Raw genomic sequence first — 18,783 nt, forward strand, 5'->3', positions numbered from 1 at the left:
TCTATACGATTGCATCTCGCTGCAATAGCTGCTTATCTACAAAAAAGGCAACACTTGTCTTTGTTTAGAGTGGCAGCTATCAAAGCATTTTTGGAAGGACTCAAAAGAATCATTCCCCCTAGAGTTCCACCCTCTCCAGTTTGGAACCTTAATATTGTCCTTACAAGACTTACGGGTCCACCATTTGAGCCTCTGCACAAATGTGAACTGCAGTTCCTCACTTGGAAGGTAGCCTTCCTTATAGCCATCACATCTTAGAAGTGTTGGTGAGCTCCAGGCACTAACCATACAAGAACCATTTTTACAAATTCATCACAACAACGTGGTTCTTAGGACTAATCCAAAATCTTTACCTAAAGTTGTTTCTGCCTTCCACCTTAATCAGTCTGTTGAACTACCAGTGTTTTTCCCTTCAACTAGACTCGGTGGCAGAACGTGCTCTTCACACACTAGATGTCAAAAGAGCAATACTTTATTACATTGAAAGAACTAAATCTTTTAGGAAAACCGAACAACTCTTTGTTGCTTTTTCGCCACCGCATAAAGGCAATCCCATTTGAAAAACTAGTATTGCACGATGGATAGTTAAATGCATCCAAATATGCTACGCTAAAGCTGAGCGCACATTAACTATTCCCCCTTGAGCGCATTCCACACTCAAACTAGCAGCATCTATGGCATTCTTAGGGACTATACCCTTAGATAACAACTGCAAGGCTGCAACTTGGTCTACACCGCACACATTCACAAAACACTACTGTGTAGATGTGCATGCAAAACAACAAGCTAGTGTGGGCCAGGCTTTCTTAAGAACACTTTTTCAAACTACTGCAACAGATACAGGTTAGCCACCGCTACGAAAATAACTGCTGTATAGTCAATGCTAAAGCATATGAACTTCAGCTCATTTGCCTCGATCGGAAAATGCTACTTACCCAGTATACAACTGTTCTTCGCATGCAGAGCTGTAGATTCGTATGCGCCCACCCGCCTCCCCGAGTACCTTTTATCTCCTGCGGTATTATCTTACTTAGATGGACATCTTTCTATTCTTACTAACTCATCACCCTTTATGGCGAAAACAATCTGGGGATGGAGTCGATGCCCATGCGCACTATCATCGTAAGGAGTCGTCGCCTACCTCGTGATTACAAACACTTCTTTGAAGAAAAACAAAGTGCAAACATCCAAGCCCAACACCAGATGGCGATCTAGGCTAAAGCATATGAATCTACAGCTCTACATGCCACGAAAAGATCCATACTGGGTAAGTAGCATTTTCCTTATAGATTCCTTACCTTAAAATATCCCCCAGACGTCAGACTGGATCTGGAAGGTTTTTCGTCATCTGTACCCCTGCGTGTCGGTAGGTGGCGTCGGTCGACTCAGCATCTGTCGTTGGTGTCGTGGTCGCTGGGATGATGTCGCAGAAGTTACTTAGACGCCGCCCTCGCTGATGATGTCAGTTCTGTTCTTTCTATCACATACCAGCAAGCGCAGATCCGGGGAGAGCGGGACCCCTAGTCATTTTTTTACTGACTTTTTGCAACTTTTTGTCGACTACTTTTCGAGTCTTACATCGACTCCTGGTGCACAAGGGATGCCCATTTCAAGGCCTACGGTTCCTGTTCTCGACTGATGTCCATGAAGGATCCACACCGCATGTGCCTCTACTGCCTGGAGAGCAACCACGACCCCAAGTCGTACTCAGACTGCCGGATCATGGCCCCGAATTCTTTGCGGGAGTGGTCCCGAAAGCTCCTCGAGGTCCGGCAGTCTGCTCCGCTTCGTTCAAGGTCCTGGTCGCTTGGGATGTCACGGGACTGATTGCAGAGCCATCATCACTCTTCGTCAAAGTCTTGGAACTCGGGATCGGGTAAGTAGAAGCATAAGAAGAAGTCGAAGAAGCATCGTCGCTCTTCGACTTCCCCTCGGCCAATGTGACGAAGGGTGCAGGTGGTGCCACTCCCGCGGCTCAGCGTGCGGGACCTTCAGGGTCGACTCCGGCCTTCCCGGGACCCACCCCTGCCTAGCTTCCTCAATTTTACAAAGCGCTGCATGCCATCTTTTGGCAGCCCGACTCTGCCGGTGCGCCTTCGGGCCCCGTGGACTCGTCTGAGGACTCTAGGCCTTTGACGCTGGTGGCTCTGGCCTCTGCTCCGCAGGACCCCTTGGATCCAGGCCTAGATCCGGATCGGCGCCGGTCGGCCTCGTAACACCTCCACTGGCGCCGATTCCACTAGCACCACGTCCGTAGCCGGCGCGGGCTGGACCTCCAGCCGGCGTCGACCCCGGCCTGCACCCCTATGTGGATACGGAGCCGGACCGGCGTCGACCGGCGCCCATGGTTATTTTTGTGCCTGCATTCCACCCTGGCCATTTTCAGCCAGTTTGGCAGCCAGAGGAGGGTGAGGAAGACTGGGAGGGGTCTGAGGACCCTCTCACTGCCCAGCTAGAATACGATCCGGACTGGAAAGAGGAACTGGGGGATGCCAGTGGTCTGGACACCTCACCAGACCGTGGCATGTTGTCTCCTCCTACCGTGGCTATGGAGGAGGGAGCGTTTTACGCAGTGGTGTTGCGTAAGGTGGCCGAGGCCCTAAACCTCGAGCTACTTACTGTGGCAGTCAGGACTAACCTGACAGAGGTGCTTCAGCCAGCAGCGAGCTCTTCTGAGCCCCTCCTGCCATTTAATGAAGCCCTCGCGGACATCCTTTTGGGCACCTGGTCCAGGCCCACCACAGGGACTCCAGTGGATAGGATGGTTGCCCGACACCACCGCCCGGGCGACCCCACTTTCCTCTCCCAACACCCCTCCCCCGAGAGCTTGGTAGTCCAAGCCTCGGCGTCCAAAAGCGCATTCCCAACCGCACCACCGGACAGGGAATCCAAGAAGATGGATCAATTTGGGAAGAAGTTGTTTTCTTCCTCCAGCTTAGGTCTGCGGTCGGTGAACACCGCATGCCTCTTAAGCTGTTATTCCCACTCCGTGTGGGATACGGTGGCGCAAGTGCTGCCTCAGTATCTGGAGGAGGCCCAGGCTGTGCTCTCCCGTGCTGTTGCCGAGGGGAGTGACGCAGCAAAGTTTGCCATCCGCTGTGGACTGGACACTGCCAACTCACTGGGTAGGACCATTTCAACGTCAGTGGCGCTTCGCCGTCACACCTGGTTGAGGACAACTGGCTTTTCTGGGGATGTCCAGAATAACTTAATGGACATGCCCTTTGATGGCCGTCGCCTGTTGGGCGACAAAGCAGACAAATGCGCTAGAGCGCTTCAGGGACTCTTGGGCTATGGCTAAGTCCTTGGGCCTCTCCACCTCGTTTCCTGCACTGTCTGCTTTTCGCCCCTTTCGTGGTCACGGAAGGGGTGCCCCAACACGTTCCTTTTAGAGCCACAGGCCAGCTCAAGCTGTTCAACCTCAGCGCGGCCGAGGACGTGAGAACCACCGACATCGTTCTGGGGGCTTCGACCGACCTCCTGCATTCGCTGGTGTTTTCCATCAACGTGCCGAAGTCGCACCTGACCTCTCAGAAGCTCCACTTCATCGGAGCGGTTCTGGACATGACGCGGTTTCGGGTTTATCCTCCCGAACAGCGAGTCTGGGATATTTGGGCTATGATTTCGATCTTTCAGCCTCTATCCCGAGGGGCGCATTAGAATAGGAAAAACAGCGGGAAGGTGGGTGCGGGAGATAGGGAAACGAGGGGATGAAAGGCAGGCAAAGCTCCCTGGGGACAGGAGATCTTGGTGCTGGTCCTGGGGGGGGCGGGGGTGCAGAGGTTGTGGACCCTGTGCCAGAGGACCCTGCACCTTTGGACATGACTTGAACGGGACATTTTCCTGGTAGTACAACCTGTGACAGGATCTCTGAATTCCCTGGCGGGATGAACCGAGCCGTCGATACCTTGCGGATCATCAATGTTGTCTGCACCCATAGGTGGTAACAGAACTCTTCAGAGGAGGCCGAGAATGCGTAATGCCAGGACTTCTGCACGTCAGAATTTCCAAAACGGCTCTCGCTGTGAGATGTGTTCAATTTAGAATGGAACTCAGTACTCCTGTACGGCTCAAGACGATCAGAGCTCTCAAGACCAGTCCCGAGTTATCCTAGTAGCTACAGACTGGACACGGAGGATGTGGTATCCAGAACTCCTCAGCATGAGCTTTTGTCCTCTGATCAGACTCCCCTTTCAGGAGGAACCCCTGCCGCAGCAGCAGGGTAGGGTCTTGCACTCAAATCTGTGCACTCTCCATCTTCATGCTTGATGATTAAGGAGTGACAACTGGGTGTTTTCCATTTTGCTTCCGAGATGTGCGGCATTATTCTGGCAGCCAGGCATCCTTCAGCAAAAACTGTATATGTATGCCATTGGTAGAGGTTTGTGCCTTTGTGTCCTCACAAGTTGAGCTACTTTCTGACCCTCTGTCGTAGGTACTGTTTTTTGTGTTGTCTTTAGCCCTGCAGGACCTTGGCCTGGGCACTGGTAAAGGCTACCTTTCTGCCATTTTGTTTTTTCTGCTGTTGCCGGAGCAGCCCAATCTGTTTAACGCAAAAACAACAGTTGATGGACAGAGTGCAGAACAATGTCATACATTCACCCCAGTACAGAAATCTGGGCCTAAAGCCATCGTTCTTTGCTCACCATGCCATTCCAGTTTGAACCCAGCCATATGCAAATCAGTCTTGACCCTGTGCCCCATGGGAACAGTCCAGCCCGAACTGCCAAGCCAGGTCCTCTCTTGACTTGAAACAAGCATCCTAGGACCGGTTTCGGGCTGTAGAGGGGTGAAACTGATTTGCATATGGCCAGGTCTAAACTGGGGTGGCATGGTGAGCAAAAGAATGATGGATTTAACCCAGATCTCTTGACTGGGGGTGAATGTTTTGATTTGTTCTGCATTCCGTCCATCAATTGTGTGTCTTTTGCAATCTGTTTAACTCCTCGATTGTGACACATTTTCTTATGGGCTTACAGAATCTGTTCCCGCCTAACCCTTTTGTTATGCCCCAGTGGGACCTTTATTTGATCTTAAATTTCTTGTGTTATCCACTCAAACCCATATATAGCTGCCCTCCCAGGCTTCTGACGCTTAAGACAGTCTTTTTAGTGGCAACTACACTGGCCAGGTGTGAGCTCTTTATGAACTTCTCATTCACCAGCTTCTAGCCAGGCAAACTGGTGCTTTGGGCTCAAGCCTCCTTTCTGCCGAAGCTATTGACCCCTTTCCATGTCGGCAAAAACATCACGCTGCTGACATTATTCGCTCCACCTCATCCATCCAAGGAAGAGGAGAGACTCCCTCTGTTGGACTCCTTTTAAATCGATCGCACCAAAGAACACCAGGTGGACTGTCAGCCCTTTTTATAGTTTGCTTGAGTGAAAAGAGGTAAGCCAGTGCAGAAATGGACCATCTCTCAATGGATTGTACTCTGCATCAAAATCTACACACTAGCTAAGAAGCAGCCTCCTCAGGTCTTGTAGACTCATCCTCCCAGAGCAAAGGCCACTGCTACTGCGTTATCGCATGGAGTGCCAGTCCTGGACATCTGTCAGGGTGCAAAGTGGGCCACTCCACACGTTCACAAAACATGACTGCCCGGACAGTCAGGTTCGTTGAGATTGGTATTTTTCTCGTTCAGTCCTCCAGGACCTTTTGGTTTAAGCCAGCTCGCAAACCCACCTCCCGAGAGGTAATGCTTTAGTATCTATTCCAATGTGAGGAATCTGTGGTAAGAAGCATTCATCAGAAGATAAAGTAACCTACCTTTGGTAATGCTTTTTCTGGTAGAGACTCCATTCAAACACAGATTCAACACCGAAACTCCCACCCTTCTGTCCTGTTTAGTGAACTTTTCTCTTCACCTAAATGATCCCATTAGACAGTGCACACTGGTGGCTCAGCATTAGTTTTTATGTGGCACTACATTTTTGATGCCGTAATAGTCACAGAAGAAACTGATGTCAACACGCTTGGTTTGCGCATATATTGACACTGCGCACGTTACGTCCGATCTGGCGCAGCCAGCACGACCTATTGGTGCGCAGAGGTACTGCTCAAGATTTCCAGATCCAGCCTGGTAAGTAACGTGTTCTTAACTTGTGGTCCAGGGATCCCCGCTGGGGTCCGCGACACCTATTCAGGGTGTCTGCGCCTGCTTCAAATATTAATATTTACAGGGTAATAAATTGTATATAAATAAAGAAGCAAAATTAAATATTGAAAATTTCAAAACTTTTGTAAAGGTGAAGGAATTTGAAATAGGAGGCTAAAAATTAAGTTAGAATCTTTAAATTGACATGTGGGAGCAGTGCGCCAAACAATGTAGTATGAACAATGGGTGGCAACAATTAAAGTTGATGTTCCTAATGAAGATGTTTCAGATTTCAACTGAAAATACCAGTCCCCCGACTGACCAGCTAAGCAATATGTTAAGTGTTCCTGGTGACATGTTGATATTTGTACCACTGGTACACAGCTCTGAAGCTTGTAAACACCTCCCCTGTGAAGGACATCACTTTCAGCCATGCCATCTTTCTCAGCTGATAAACACAATACTATGTGGCTCAAAAATGTACTGAATGTCATAACAGATGTAAAGGGTAGCAGAAGGGATAGAGGTCCAGCAGCCAAACACCGCTCTTCTGCCATCACCCAGTTCTTTGGAGATCACACCAAACCGATCATTATCGTATTGGCAGTTGGATCTGACTTTTTTGTTTACATTCCACTGTTAGAACGGAACTCAGGTGGTCTCTTATTTGGTAGTAATTGACACCATTTTTTTGCGTTTTTTTCTGTAATGCATTTTTTGCAGACAGCGGCTGAGTATTAGAAAATAAAACTTAGATCTGAATATAAAAAAAAAATCAGTTACACATATAATGCAGCCTTAACACATAGCCTATTACGATTGCTTTGTGTGTGCTACCTGGGCGATAGTTGGTAGAAGGTACTTAACATCCTAGTAACACCATTGAAACCCTTTATAGTTTCGGACTTTTTATATTGCAATATCTCTAGATGCAAGCTAGACTTAAGCCCAGAACTCCTTAGAGCGTTGTTTCCTCTGCAGCAATGAGCTGCCTTCCAAGATGTATGCCTTGAGAGGCCAGGTCTGTTGGCTGAATAGCAAGTCATTCTTCCCGAGGGTAACCATGAAGATCTCTCCAAGACCTGTACAACAAGGTCATGTTTTCTACCTCAAAGTTCTGCCAAATCTGCTAAATTCGATACTGGAGGGGTTTTCAGAAAGCTGAGAATGAGCTACAACCATTACAAGAGAAATAAACCTAATTTTTTGGATTGATATGGCTTTTACATGTTGATACACTTGATAGTCCAGTTCCACGTATTGCCACAGTTTTCAATGATCTACAGTGTTACACACATTAGTAAAAAATAAATGTAGCCACAATGCTAGACAAATTGGCAACCGTTCACCTATAGTAATGGCGACTTCTTTTATACAGTGTTGCTAGAGAGAGTGAGTGCATCGTTATGAAGTCCTTATTGACTCTAAAGGAGTTTCTGACATGAGTCACCCAAAATATATTTTTAGTTTCAGATGCACTGTCATCACTGTAATGGGATGCAGCAGAGGCAAAGGAACACGTATTATTATGAATGCTGTAAGCAGCTGATGGCAAAGAGTGTAGAGGTGTGTGTTTGTTGCAACTCACTCATCTGCAGCTCCAGTGTACTCTGGTCCAGTGCAGAAATCCTTTGGACCCCAGGCAAAGTGACATTTTGACATCGCCTTTTCGGACAATTGTTGGTGGAGTCACAGGCCACTGATGACTGTCCTTAACTGTATTTGAGAGATACATTGGTGGTTGCATTCTGTGGTTAAAACCATGGTTTCCACACACGTGTTCTTGACAATAATTCCTGCACCACTGGCGTGAAGTGATACCCACCTTGCTCGCTCAGACCCACCAACAGACCCATGAGCAATATGAACTTGCCATGAACAAATACATGCATTTACTTAATTGATTTCTAGTTGTGAATCATCCTACAAAGAAATGTGATTTTCCATGGTTTGTTTTGCGTCTATATTGGGGGCAGGAGGAGTTATACACAGTGTTTTGTCGCCTTCATGCTTGACACAGTGATTCATTGATAACTCCTGTAATCTAGCCATGAAGCATTTTACAGAGCCTCTGCTTATTGTTGGGGAGATGATTCAGTTACTAAGAAAATATTGTTAGCCTCAGAGAACATAGTAGCAATTAAAAGCACACACCTCACAATCTCTCAATAACTTTGAAGTAAATCAATATTGGGATTTTGTACCTGCACTCACTTATTCATTTATACATATGAGAAATGTTTTTTATCTACTCAGTGCTTTGTGTTATCTCTGCCTTAGAAGAAGTTCACTTATACAAAATATAACTAAAATACTTCTTAAGAAACGTGTACTACATGGTAATGTGAATCGAAGTAAGCATTTGCCTTTTGACCAGGAATCTCATGTGAAATAAATGCTTCTGGTGGACTAGAAAATGTTTAATCTGAAATATCTAGTAATCTACAAATTCTTAACCTTTTCTTTTGATTTCTCAGAAAACATGAACTACCCACACCATAGTTTTCCATGTTCTGAAGTCCATAGCACGGCATTTATTGATCCTGGTTGTCAATCGAGTTGGAGTATGGGTGTGCAAGCACCACCCCCTCCGCCACCTCCACCTCCTCCTCCTCCACCACCAAGTATGCCGGTCACTTGGGAACCAGCCAACTATATCAGCTCTTCAGTAAGTGCACATTAAATGTGTTTAATCCTGCATACTTCTTAAAAGTGAACTTTGTATAGTCTATTTGCTCTTACACTCTTTGTATCTTACTTTTCTGGCCCCAAGATGCAGGTGTGAATTATGACGCAAGTTGAATGTTGATACTGTTTTCAACCATTTCCCAAGTTTGTTTTTAATTATTTTACCTCACACTTTTGTTTGCAACAGTTTTTTTTACTTGCGGACAGTTGCTTCCTTTTGATAAATCATTGTAACAAGGAAGGCTCTGCTCGAAACATATGTTACCATTAGTCAGCCATACATAGATATGTATCACACAACTATAACATGCCTGAAGGAAATGCTGTCTATACAAATGCACTTTGTTTCTACCAGTGCACCATTAATAAAAAAAAAAGATAATAAATTAGTATGTAAAAGATGTGAAGTCCATTAATAGGCACTGTGCCAATGACATAGGAAGCAATTCTGCCTGCCAATGCACCCCCAAGTCCCTTCTTACGATAAATTGTATGCAGTGAATGGCACAAACACCATTCTGTCAAACCCCAAAATGACCCAGGAGTTACTTTGAAAACGTTTAGTTTCGGTTTGCCCTTGTGTGTCACATTTGTTACACTGATATTTATAGTCTTACAGACTTCAAAAATGAGGACTAAGGTGATTGTGGCCAAAGGACCACTTCATGTGATCTTTTTTCCACTCTCAATAGGGTTTCCTGATAAAACCAAAGACCAGAATCTGATTTGCTTTTTTTTCCCCCTCTTTTACATTTTTTTTGGGGGGCGGGGAAGAGTTTCAGATTGTAGTCAGCCCCTACTCTTTCTCACTTCAAAAAGCCTCATGGCTAAACAACGCTTCTTCAGGTGTTAACAGTCTAATAAACATTCATCAAAGTTGTGTTTATTTGGTAACTGTCTCACCCGAGGTTGAAGGACATTTGTTAATGCCAACTTTTAATGGAGGGAAGATGGGTAGCACAGGCATCTAATATTTCTTTCAAAATAAAATTTTTACAATTAAAGTACACTTTTGAAACTATGCTATTTGTACAGTATGAACATAGCTAGAAAGCGGTTAGCACTGTGCAGGGTCAAAGGTAAGGATGCTCTTAACAATGGTTGGAGGGGCTTGACTATGTGTATACTGATGAACTAAAACTCAGTTCTCATGCATTTAATGGGAAGAATATGGCATGATGACACTTTGCAATATGTTAATGTTTAATATAAATATATTGTGATTAAGCGCCATGCACAAATTGCTTCATCTTCTCCCTAGATTAGAAGAGAATTGACCACTGTCCTTCTGCACTTATAAGAGAACAGAGTTGTTCTCGAGAGTCACTGGGCCTGAGATTCAATGAAAACAAGCTTCTGAAGTTAGTTTTCCACGACATTGATGTGCTGCTAAAACTCATAGGCTTGTAGATAAAGCTTGCCTTGTAGCCGCAACAACATTTGATGCGGAAGCTTGTTTGCAAACATTTCCTGATGTTGCAGCTCTGAATGCTTTGTAGGTGATGTTTGCACATATTGAGAAATTCATGTTGAAGCTTGTAATCGCCACCACTTTGTGAAAACGCAACTTCTGATATGCACAGAATGTTTGCCAAGTCTAAGAAATGAATTGGGCACATAGCATAAACAAGACAACATTGCTACATTGATGCCAAGTAAAACATTTCACTGTGTTAGTTTGTGTTTACTGAAAAGCTTAGATTTGATGATGTTTCATGCCCTCTATTTGCCAGTGTGTGTTTATTTGTACATTGGTGTATTTTCTCTCAGAACCTCTGTAGTGTCTCAGGCTTTCTGGGGGTCCTTGGCTGTAAGTAGTTGTTGGGGGATATCCTCTGTGGGTACAGTACCGCTCACTCCAGTTAGCCCCTATAGGAATTACATTATCTCTGTGTAGTGAGGGCGAACAGCCCAGTCTTTCTTCAGCAAGTGGAGGGAATTAGAAACTCCTATTCACACACTAAATAGTTCACAATAGCATCAATCCCCAATCAGTTCTGTGCCTCAGAAACAGATAAGGATCGCTGATCTCCCAGGATAGTGAGTGCTGGTTTCATTCAATGCGTGGGATGCTGAATGTCAAGCTATCAACAGGCTTAATGTTAATGCCCACGGTTACTCCTGAATGCTTATGATCATGGGAAGAAAGACACTCCTCTCAGGGACACTAAAGTCAGCTGGTTTATGATGGAGAGGTTATTCATTGAGATTTCTATTCAGCTGCTCTTTATTGATGAGAAAGGGGAGTAGCTTGTACTTTATTGAGCAGCTGTGGCAGCATGGTATATGGGTAGTTGTATCAGGCTGTAGTGGTTCATTGGTGATTTCGAAGCAAAGTATCATAACCCTGTAGTTCGAATGACTCCGCCTCATGGTGATAATGTGCATGAGCATCGATTCCATTGTTAAATGATCTTAAGCTGTTGGGTTCGAATGTGTGTGCCTGCGCTCCGGTTTGAGATCGTTACGGTGATCTTTTCGGTTCGTGCTTGTAGGAAACGAGTTTTGTTGCAGCACCCGCCCCACACACACACACGCTTTTTGCCCCCTTCTTAGTTGCTAGATGTTGGTTTTCGACTCTGACAGTGCACTGAGGCCTGCTAACCAGACTTCAGTGCCAGTGCTCCTTCCTTAAAACATTGTGATTGTTTTATAGTTGGCCAAGGACTTTAGAACCCCTGTCTCTACGTCCCTAGTAAATGGTACCCCTGGTACCTAGGGCATGGGTACGATAAAGTGTCCCTGAGGGCTGCAGAATAACTTATGCCACCCTAAGGAACCCACACAAAAATTGCACACAGACTGACATTGCAGGCTGTGTGACGTGGTGTTAACCATGAGTGAAAACATGACATGGCACACTCCTGTGTGCGATGCTAAAGTCACTGTGTTTAATATATGTAAGTCACCCCTACTGCAGGCCTTGCAGCTCTAAGGCAAGGTGCATTGTATTTTATGTGAGGGCATAGCTGCCTGATATGCCCTGTAATGTCTAGTTCTATAGATATTGCAAATTAACAGGGAAGCCCTCCTAAGATATGTACTGGACACTGGTCAAAACGAATTATCCAGCTACATAATTGCATTCACTGAAACCTATCATGTTTAGTATCCAACACCTTGTCTCAATAAGTCTTTACTGATGCCAATACTAGATTTATTATGGCATGCACCCAGAGGGCACCTTAGAAGTGCCCCCTAAAACCTTCCTCGTCTAGTAATATGGTATCTTACTGGACTCTTCCAGCCTGAAACCAAGGACAGGTTTCTGACCCCTTGGAGGGGAGAACCCACACTCTCAGAAGAACAATGCCTGCTCTGGCTGGAGGTGTTATCACCACCTCCAGCAGGAAGGCTGGTGAATTAGCATGTCAAGGCCAGAGGCTTCAAAGGCCTCTTCCACATTTCATATGCGAGCCTGGCTTCCCACAGACCTGGAGGATACCACCCCCTGACCTGAGCCCATTTGGCACTATGACAGGCGGGTATTTAGATAGTCAGGAGGCATGTTGCACAGCCAGGCTGGACACACCTCTAGAGTGGGTAGCCTGAACTAAACAAGAAAGAAAGGATTCAACCAACTTGTGTGTGTGGTGAAATTATGAACTCTAAGACAGATTGATGCCCACTCCCCACAGGAAGTGGTCATATAGGGGATGTAGTGACCTCGAGGGTTAAGTAGCCCATTGGCTACTACCCTTCACGCCCCTAACACTCCTAAATTGAGTATTTAGGTGGCCCCCGGACACCAGGAAATCCGATTTGTCTGCTTGAAGAAGGACAAAATAGCCCACGACGCGAGAACTAAGGATTTCACCACCACTTGTCTCAAAACCCTGCCTTGCTGCTGGACCTCGGCAAAACCAAAGGGGATGATGGACGGAGTGTTGAACATTGCAAGCACTCGCCCCCAGTCAACAAATCCATCATCATTCTTTAGCTCACTCCGTCACCCCAGTTCAGACATGGCCATATGCAAATCAATCTGACCCTGTGCCTCATGGGAACAGTCCAGCCCGAACTGCCAAGCCATGTCTTCCATGGACCGGAAACAAGCATCCTGGGACCGGTTTCTGGCTAATCAGCCATCAGCCAGGCTAGCTTGAATCCAGTGGCAAAGTGAGCAAGGGACCCATGTCTGGGCATACCCTGCCAACTTAGGGCGAACAAAGCAAAACCAAAGGAGATGATGGACGGAGTGTTGAACACTCGCCCCCAGTCAACTGATCTGGGTTTAATCCATCATCATTCTTTAGCTCAGTCAACCACTCCAGTTCAGACATGGCCATATGCAAATCATTCTGACCCTGTGCCTCATGGGAACAGTCCAGCCCGAACGGCTGGACCTCAACAATTACACAGACCCGGATCGTCCAGAAAGCGGTGTCACCTCCCAAAGCTGTGGAGGCGTGACCCAAACCTTCATCTTGCCAGGAACATCTCCTTTGAAGCAGAGGAGCTGCTCCCCTGCATCTGCAGTTACAGTTTGCAAAATGCAGTACTGTGTCCTGTTGATGGGAGCAACGAGCCCGGAGAAGATTGCTTGGAGTTCAGGAGGTCAGCCCTGCCAAGTCACAGAAGTCTTGAGACTCTGACCCCTCCTGGAATCTCTCTGCACCTATACCCGGTGTACCAGACCCCTTACAGCAACCAAGGCTAGTTGGTGGTCCAGTCTGGACTCCAACAGCACAAAGGGAAACGTCAGGATCCACAAGGTCAGCATTAAGAGTATCACTGCTGCCTTGTTTTCCCTTCTTGACCAGGTCACAGATGCAGAGAGTAAGCCTCTGACTGCTACAGCCTGACACCGAAAGGTACCTCTCCTCCTGAGTCTCACAGCCAGAGTCCAAGTCAGGGCCGGACTGGGAACTGAAAGCAGCCCTGGCAAATTTTTGCAGACCAGCCCCCGTCCAGCGCGTAGCGAGCGAGCGCAGCAAGCTTGCCCGACCGCTACTAAGAAAATTTCCGAAAACAGACCAAAATGGTGAATTTTACAGCACATTTTTCATTACATATTCAATTTTATCAACTTTCAAAGCACAGTAAATAGTAGATGATGAACTTAAAGAGCACCAGGTTACCCACCCAGTCATATGTAACCATAGACTTTCTTTCAGAGAGCACCAAAAATAGACACGAGTAGTGAATCAGAGAGAACAAAGTATAAGTGAGACCAGCCCCCCACATGGTGTGTAGTGAGCAAGCGCAGTGAGCAACCACTACTGGGGGAGTGGGGGGTTGAACTTGTCCCCCCCCCCCCGAGAAAATTTGGGAGACAGAAAGGCCAAAACAAAGCATTTTTCAACACATTTTTCATTACATATTAGATTGTATTAACTTTTAAAGCATCAAGTTGCGTTTGACTATTTATTGATATTTATTTTATGACTTTGCTATAGCACACACCTAGCTCCAAGGGGAATTCAAGAGCTTCTAGAGAGCATTTCTGGTGTCAGGATTAACACCAGCTGCTATCAATTAAACCGGGATGTGTCTGTGGGTTTTGCTTCAGAATAGATTACAGAAATTCAGAATGTGAGTGGCAGGTGAATGGGAATATTTTATTACAAACTACTTCATACCTTCAAAGGTGGCCTTCTTGGTTGTGCTTGCAACCGTGGTTTGCCATCTTTAAACACTTTTGAATTTTTTTTTACAAATTCTGCTTGAAGAATGCTACCGTGGATGCATGCACATCCACAGTGGCCATCTTTGCACTGGATTTGTACACCTGAAACAAACCCATTTAAAGATGCCGGATGTGAATGCTTCTGCGGGAGGCCATCTTAAAATGGTAAAACATTTTTTTTTACGAAGGCCAGCCACCAATAGTGTGGTGGGCAACAGAAAACTAGGTGGGGCGGGGCAGGTAAAGAGGAAGCATAGTGAAAAAGGAGAGGGAATGTTAAAAGAAAAGTGCAGGCACTGGGGCTAAGAAGAAGAGAGGGAAGAGAGGGAAGAGAGAGAGGAGAGAGAGGGAGGAGAGAGGGAGGAGAGAGGAGAGGAGAGGGGAGAGGAGAGAGAGAGAGAGAGAATCAAAATATACCCTCATGTGCACTGCAATAAAAGGTCTGATGTCAGCAGTGGAACAACACATCAACCAAACAGAACGCCGTGAGACTGAATGCTTGCAGACCAGACAAAAACTACTGAAACAAAAAAACTTCCAGTCACAAGAAAGAAGCTGACCCAAACTCTACCCTGTCTCTAGAATGTATAGGAGACAATTGGACTCCAAAAGAGCCTGTAGCCGAGGCTTAAAACTATTGAATCCTTACAAGTATTAGTAAAGTTACTATTGACATTAAAGTCCCACAGCCTTAAAGTATCGCTGATCAATCCGAACTTACTCTAATAATGATTGCCACATTGCAGGACTCTCTTAGAATGCCAAACTCCAGGAAAAAAATAATTCTTGCACATCTTCAAGACCACAAATCCTAAACACAAGCCGATCTGGCTTCCACTTTAGACAAAGAATACTACATTGATCTAAGTACGGGACAACCTACTGGAAGAAGCAGACCTGAGCCCTCCTCCTGCCCCCACGTCTCCGTCACCTTTAACACTGTGACCACAACATTCTCATCTACTGATTGCAATCAGTAGGTTTTTATCTCAGACCCTTCCACCCCTTTTAAATTAACATAATACATCTCACAGACCAAACTTTCTCTCACATCTTTATCAGAGACTTAGAGTAAGGAAACTTGGTGCTGTATGGGATGCAGACATCTACTTCCAAAGTGGAACTTTAGTATAATGTACCCCGTAATGGAATCTCATTAAAAAAAATTGCCTTGCATTGCATCACTCCATAAAATCACCACGTTGTATGGGGCACTTGTCAACTCGTGAGTGAACAATGGGTGCACTATCCGGGCTGTGCAGAAAAGCCACCTCGTTTTAGCGCTATGTTGTTCACTCCGGCCGCACATAAACAGCATTCCTGATGAAATGTCATGTTACAAAGGCAATGGCAAACAATAAAAACGCGCAGACACGATGTGAAATTATCTCTCCAATAAACTGCCTGCCTGCCCCCCATCAATGACAATGGATTATGGAGCTAATACTACAAACATATATGCACGCTTCCTGTCCCACTGTGGTGGCACTCTGGTCTTCAGCTCTGCCCCTCCAGCGGTTGCCTAGTATTGAGTAAGTTGCTTGTGAGGCTGCAATGCTATAATTTTGCTTAACGAGAGCATTCGTTCACTACAGCAAAGCAGGTGCCATTGAAAATCAATTATTTGTACTCACACAACAGTCGAATCACCACGTTCCATGGATCATTTGAAATGGAGACAATGAGGCATTACTGTAATCGGACTGAATGGTACATTAAATGGAACTCTGTGTCTCTTAGTTGGGCCATATTTGTAATTTCTAGGAAACATGTAGTGAAGTGTTAAAATTTACAAACTGTATCACGGGTCATATCATTCAATATTTTTCAATAATTTTTTAGATCAATTACGTAGGATGAACTGTTCTTTTGCAGTCCCTAAATATGTATGTCTCCCGCCCAAACATGTTTAAAAACGTTTTGTAATTTCAAAAATTGGCTCAACTTGAAACAGTGAACTTCAGCCGAAGTAACGCCCACAGGTAATACTGTACCAAAAGAGGTAATGTCATCAACACAACTGCATTCTTGTACAACAAAAAAAGGCAAGAATGCCTAGTGTAACAAACTAGTACTGACTTCAAAAGTGCTGCACTAGAATAATGCCTCTCCAAACTGTAACACGGAACTGCTTCTAAGAATATTGATCTAGTTGAAAACACACAATCTTATTAAACGGGTCAGCGCGAAACAAGCAGTTTTATGGCCGATGTTTATTCAGCTCCCTGCCTACATATACTTCGGTCCTACCCATTGACCCCACGCTCCTACTGCACACCTTCTGCTGTGCATTATCGGATTAAAAATGCAATTTGCAAAAATGAAAACACCACTCCCCTGGCGGCGGGCGGCACTGGGACACAGGGACAGGCAGGGCCAGGGGGAGATAGAACTAGAAATAATGAATAATTAAATTAAGGGGTGGCAACTGCGAGAGAGGGCCTCTCGTTGTCACGGTCTCAGTCTCTGGGTTCTGGAATCAGGGGGTCACGCGCACGTTTAATTGTGTGAGCCCCAATGCGCATGTGTCACCACCAACAGCCACGGCGCCCGCCCCACCCCCCTAAGGTGGGTGAACTGAAACCTAAGAGCAGGTCGCGTAGACGCGGCGGTGGAGTCATCTGCGCATCGCGCGCGCACACGAGACCCGACCCACCTCCGAAAATCATGGCACTGCTGCTCAATGCATTATTTATCCAGCACTGCAGAGATTGATTAAATTGTGCTTTTTTCCCCACGGAGCGAGCTGAGGAGAGAGTGAGATGCAGCAGAGTACAGTAGTGAGTAAAGTGACTACTGAACAGTACTGAGTGCACAAAAATAGGCCCCCCGCCCATCCCAGCAACAAAACCGCCCCCCGGCCAAAAAACCGGCCCCCACCCCTGGCAGCCTACCGGGGGATTGCCCGGTGCCCAAGTGAACAGACTGTGCCAACGGGTGAGCTGAGCCCACCTATGTTGCAGGAGACTTAGAACTGTGAGACTCCTGCAGCACGACCCCGCCGGACAAAGCCCCACTACACACAAGCTTCACAGCCCGCTCTGCAGTGAACAGACGGTGTCCCTGAGTGCCAGAGACCCTCGAGACCACAGCCCCCTAGTGGGTTCAACTGGGCCAGTCCCTGCTTGCAGCCTCTTTTAATCAGGACTGTTTCCCATTGACTTGAACGGAGCACCCGTCGCTGAAATGCACCTCTGCACCCCGGACGCCCCAGAGCCATCTGAGGTGACCCGTGGGTGCTGCCTTGGACCTTGCCCCATACTTACCTTGAATCCCGAAGGACAGTCCTGCAAGTCATTGACAAGCGACAGTATGCTGTAGGTTTTCTCCCATAGGATAAGATTACCGCTTAGAAATACAAATGCAAGTGTATTTTCTTTTACTTAAAAAAGTGATAACTCAAAGTACTTACCCAATTACAATGATGTTGGTGTCTAAATTCATACAAAAATCTGTTTTATTTTTGTAAATTCGTTTCTGATTTTTTTATTGAGCGGGTCTGTCTTACTAGCTCTGAGCGTGCAATAAATGCTGGACACTATCCTCTGATAAGCCTAAACTGCTCCCCCACGCTACCACAAAAGAAAGCATTTGGGATTATTATTACTATAGCCCCTGTAAAACAGTAAGGGTCGCCTGGAACGGATGCCCTTTCTGTTACTGTCCTCGCTGCCACGCGAAATATCCTCAGACCGACTTATATCAGGTCTGTAATCTGTGTTTTTCACCGAAACACAGAGCAGATTGTGAAGCCTGTCGCATATTTTGCTCCAAAAAAACACTCCAAGACCATCAAACACATTGGTTGGAAATGCAGCAGAGAAGCATCGTGGACACTCTCTACATCTTCAGACATGAAGACATCGAAGAAGATGAAGAGGAACACCCTGAACTCCGTTGTGGGAGAATAGGCTTTCTCTGTTGAGGGTAGTTCCGGCTCCGACCTGGAGTTCGACTTGGAGATGCAGGACGTTACACCAGCTCAACTGCCCGTGAGTACGGTACCCCCTGTTCCTCAACACCATGTGAAACTCAGAGAAACACACAGCCCGCAGTGATCAGGAGGCCCTCGGTACACCACTGCCTTCTGCCCATGGTCAGCACCGAACGACTGGTTCGGACGCCGCTCCCTCCGTCTTGGCTGCCAAAGATCAGGCCTTTAACATCCAGCACCTTGGTGCTGATCAGACTGTCGATGCTGAGATGGTCGGCCACATCCACCGCTTACACCGAGCGGAACTTCGACACCAAAACAGAAACGGGGCTAGGTTCTGAGAGACTCGAATTGGGCTTTAAAACCAGACACCAGCAAGCCAGTGGAGCACATCATCCATAAACTACAGGAGTAACTGGATCCTTGACAAAAGCA

General features: G+C 46.3%; 1 protein-coding gene across 3 annotated transcripts in view; it reads left to right on the forward strand.

Annotated features, from left to right (window-relative positions):
- Positions 1 to 18,783, forward strand: part of TMEM131L (transmembrane 131 like) — a 553,379-nt gene that overhangs the window by 510,943 nt on the left and 23,653 nt on the right. For all 3 annotated transcript variants that reach the window (XM_085641690.1, XM_085641691.1, XM_085641692.1), the window contains one exon: positions 8,575 to 8,765. In XM_085641690.1, the coding sequence (XP_085497816.1) occupies positions 8,575 to 8,765 (191 nt within the window). The remainder of the gene's footprint in view (positions 1 to 8,574; positions 8,766 to 18,783) is intronic.

This window comes from Triturus cristatus, chromosome 2_2 (assembly GCF_964204655.1).
Source record: "Triturus cristatus chromosome 2_2, aTriCri1.1, whole genome shotgun sequence".
In the NCBI taxonomy this organism is placed as follows: Eukaryota; Metazoa; Chordata; class Amphibia; order Caudata; family Salamandridae; genus Triturus; species Triturus cristatus.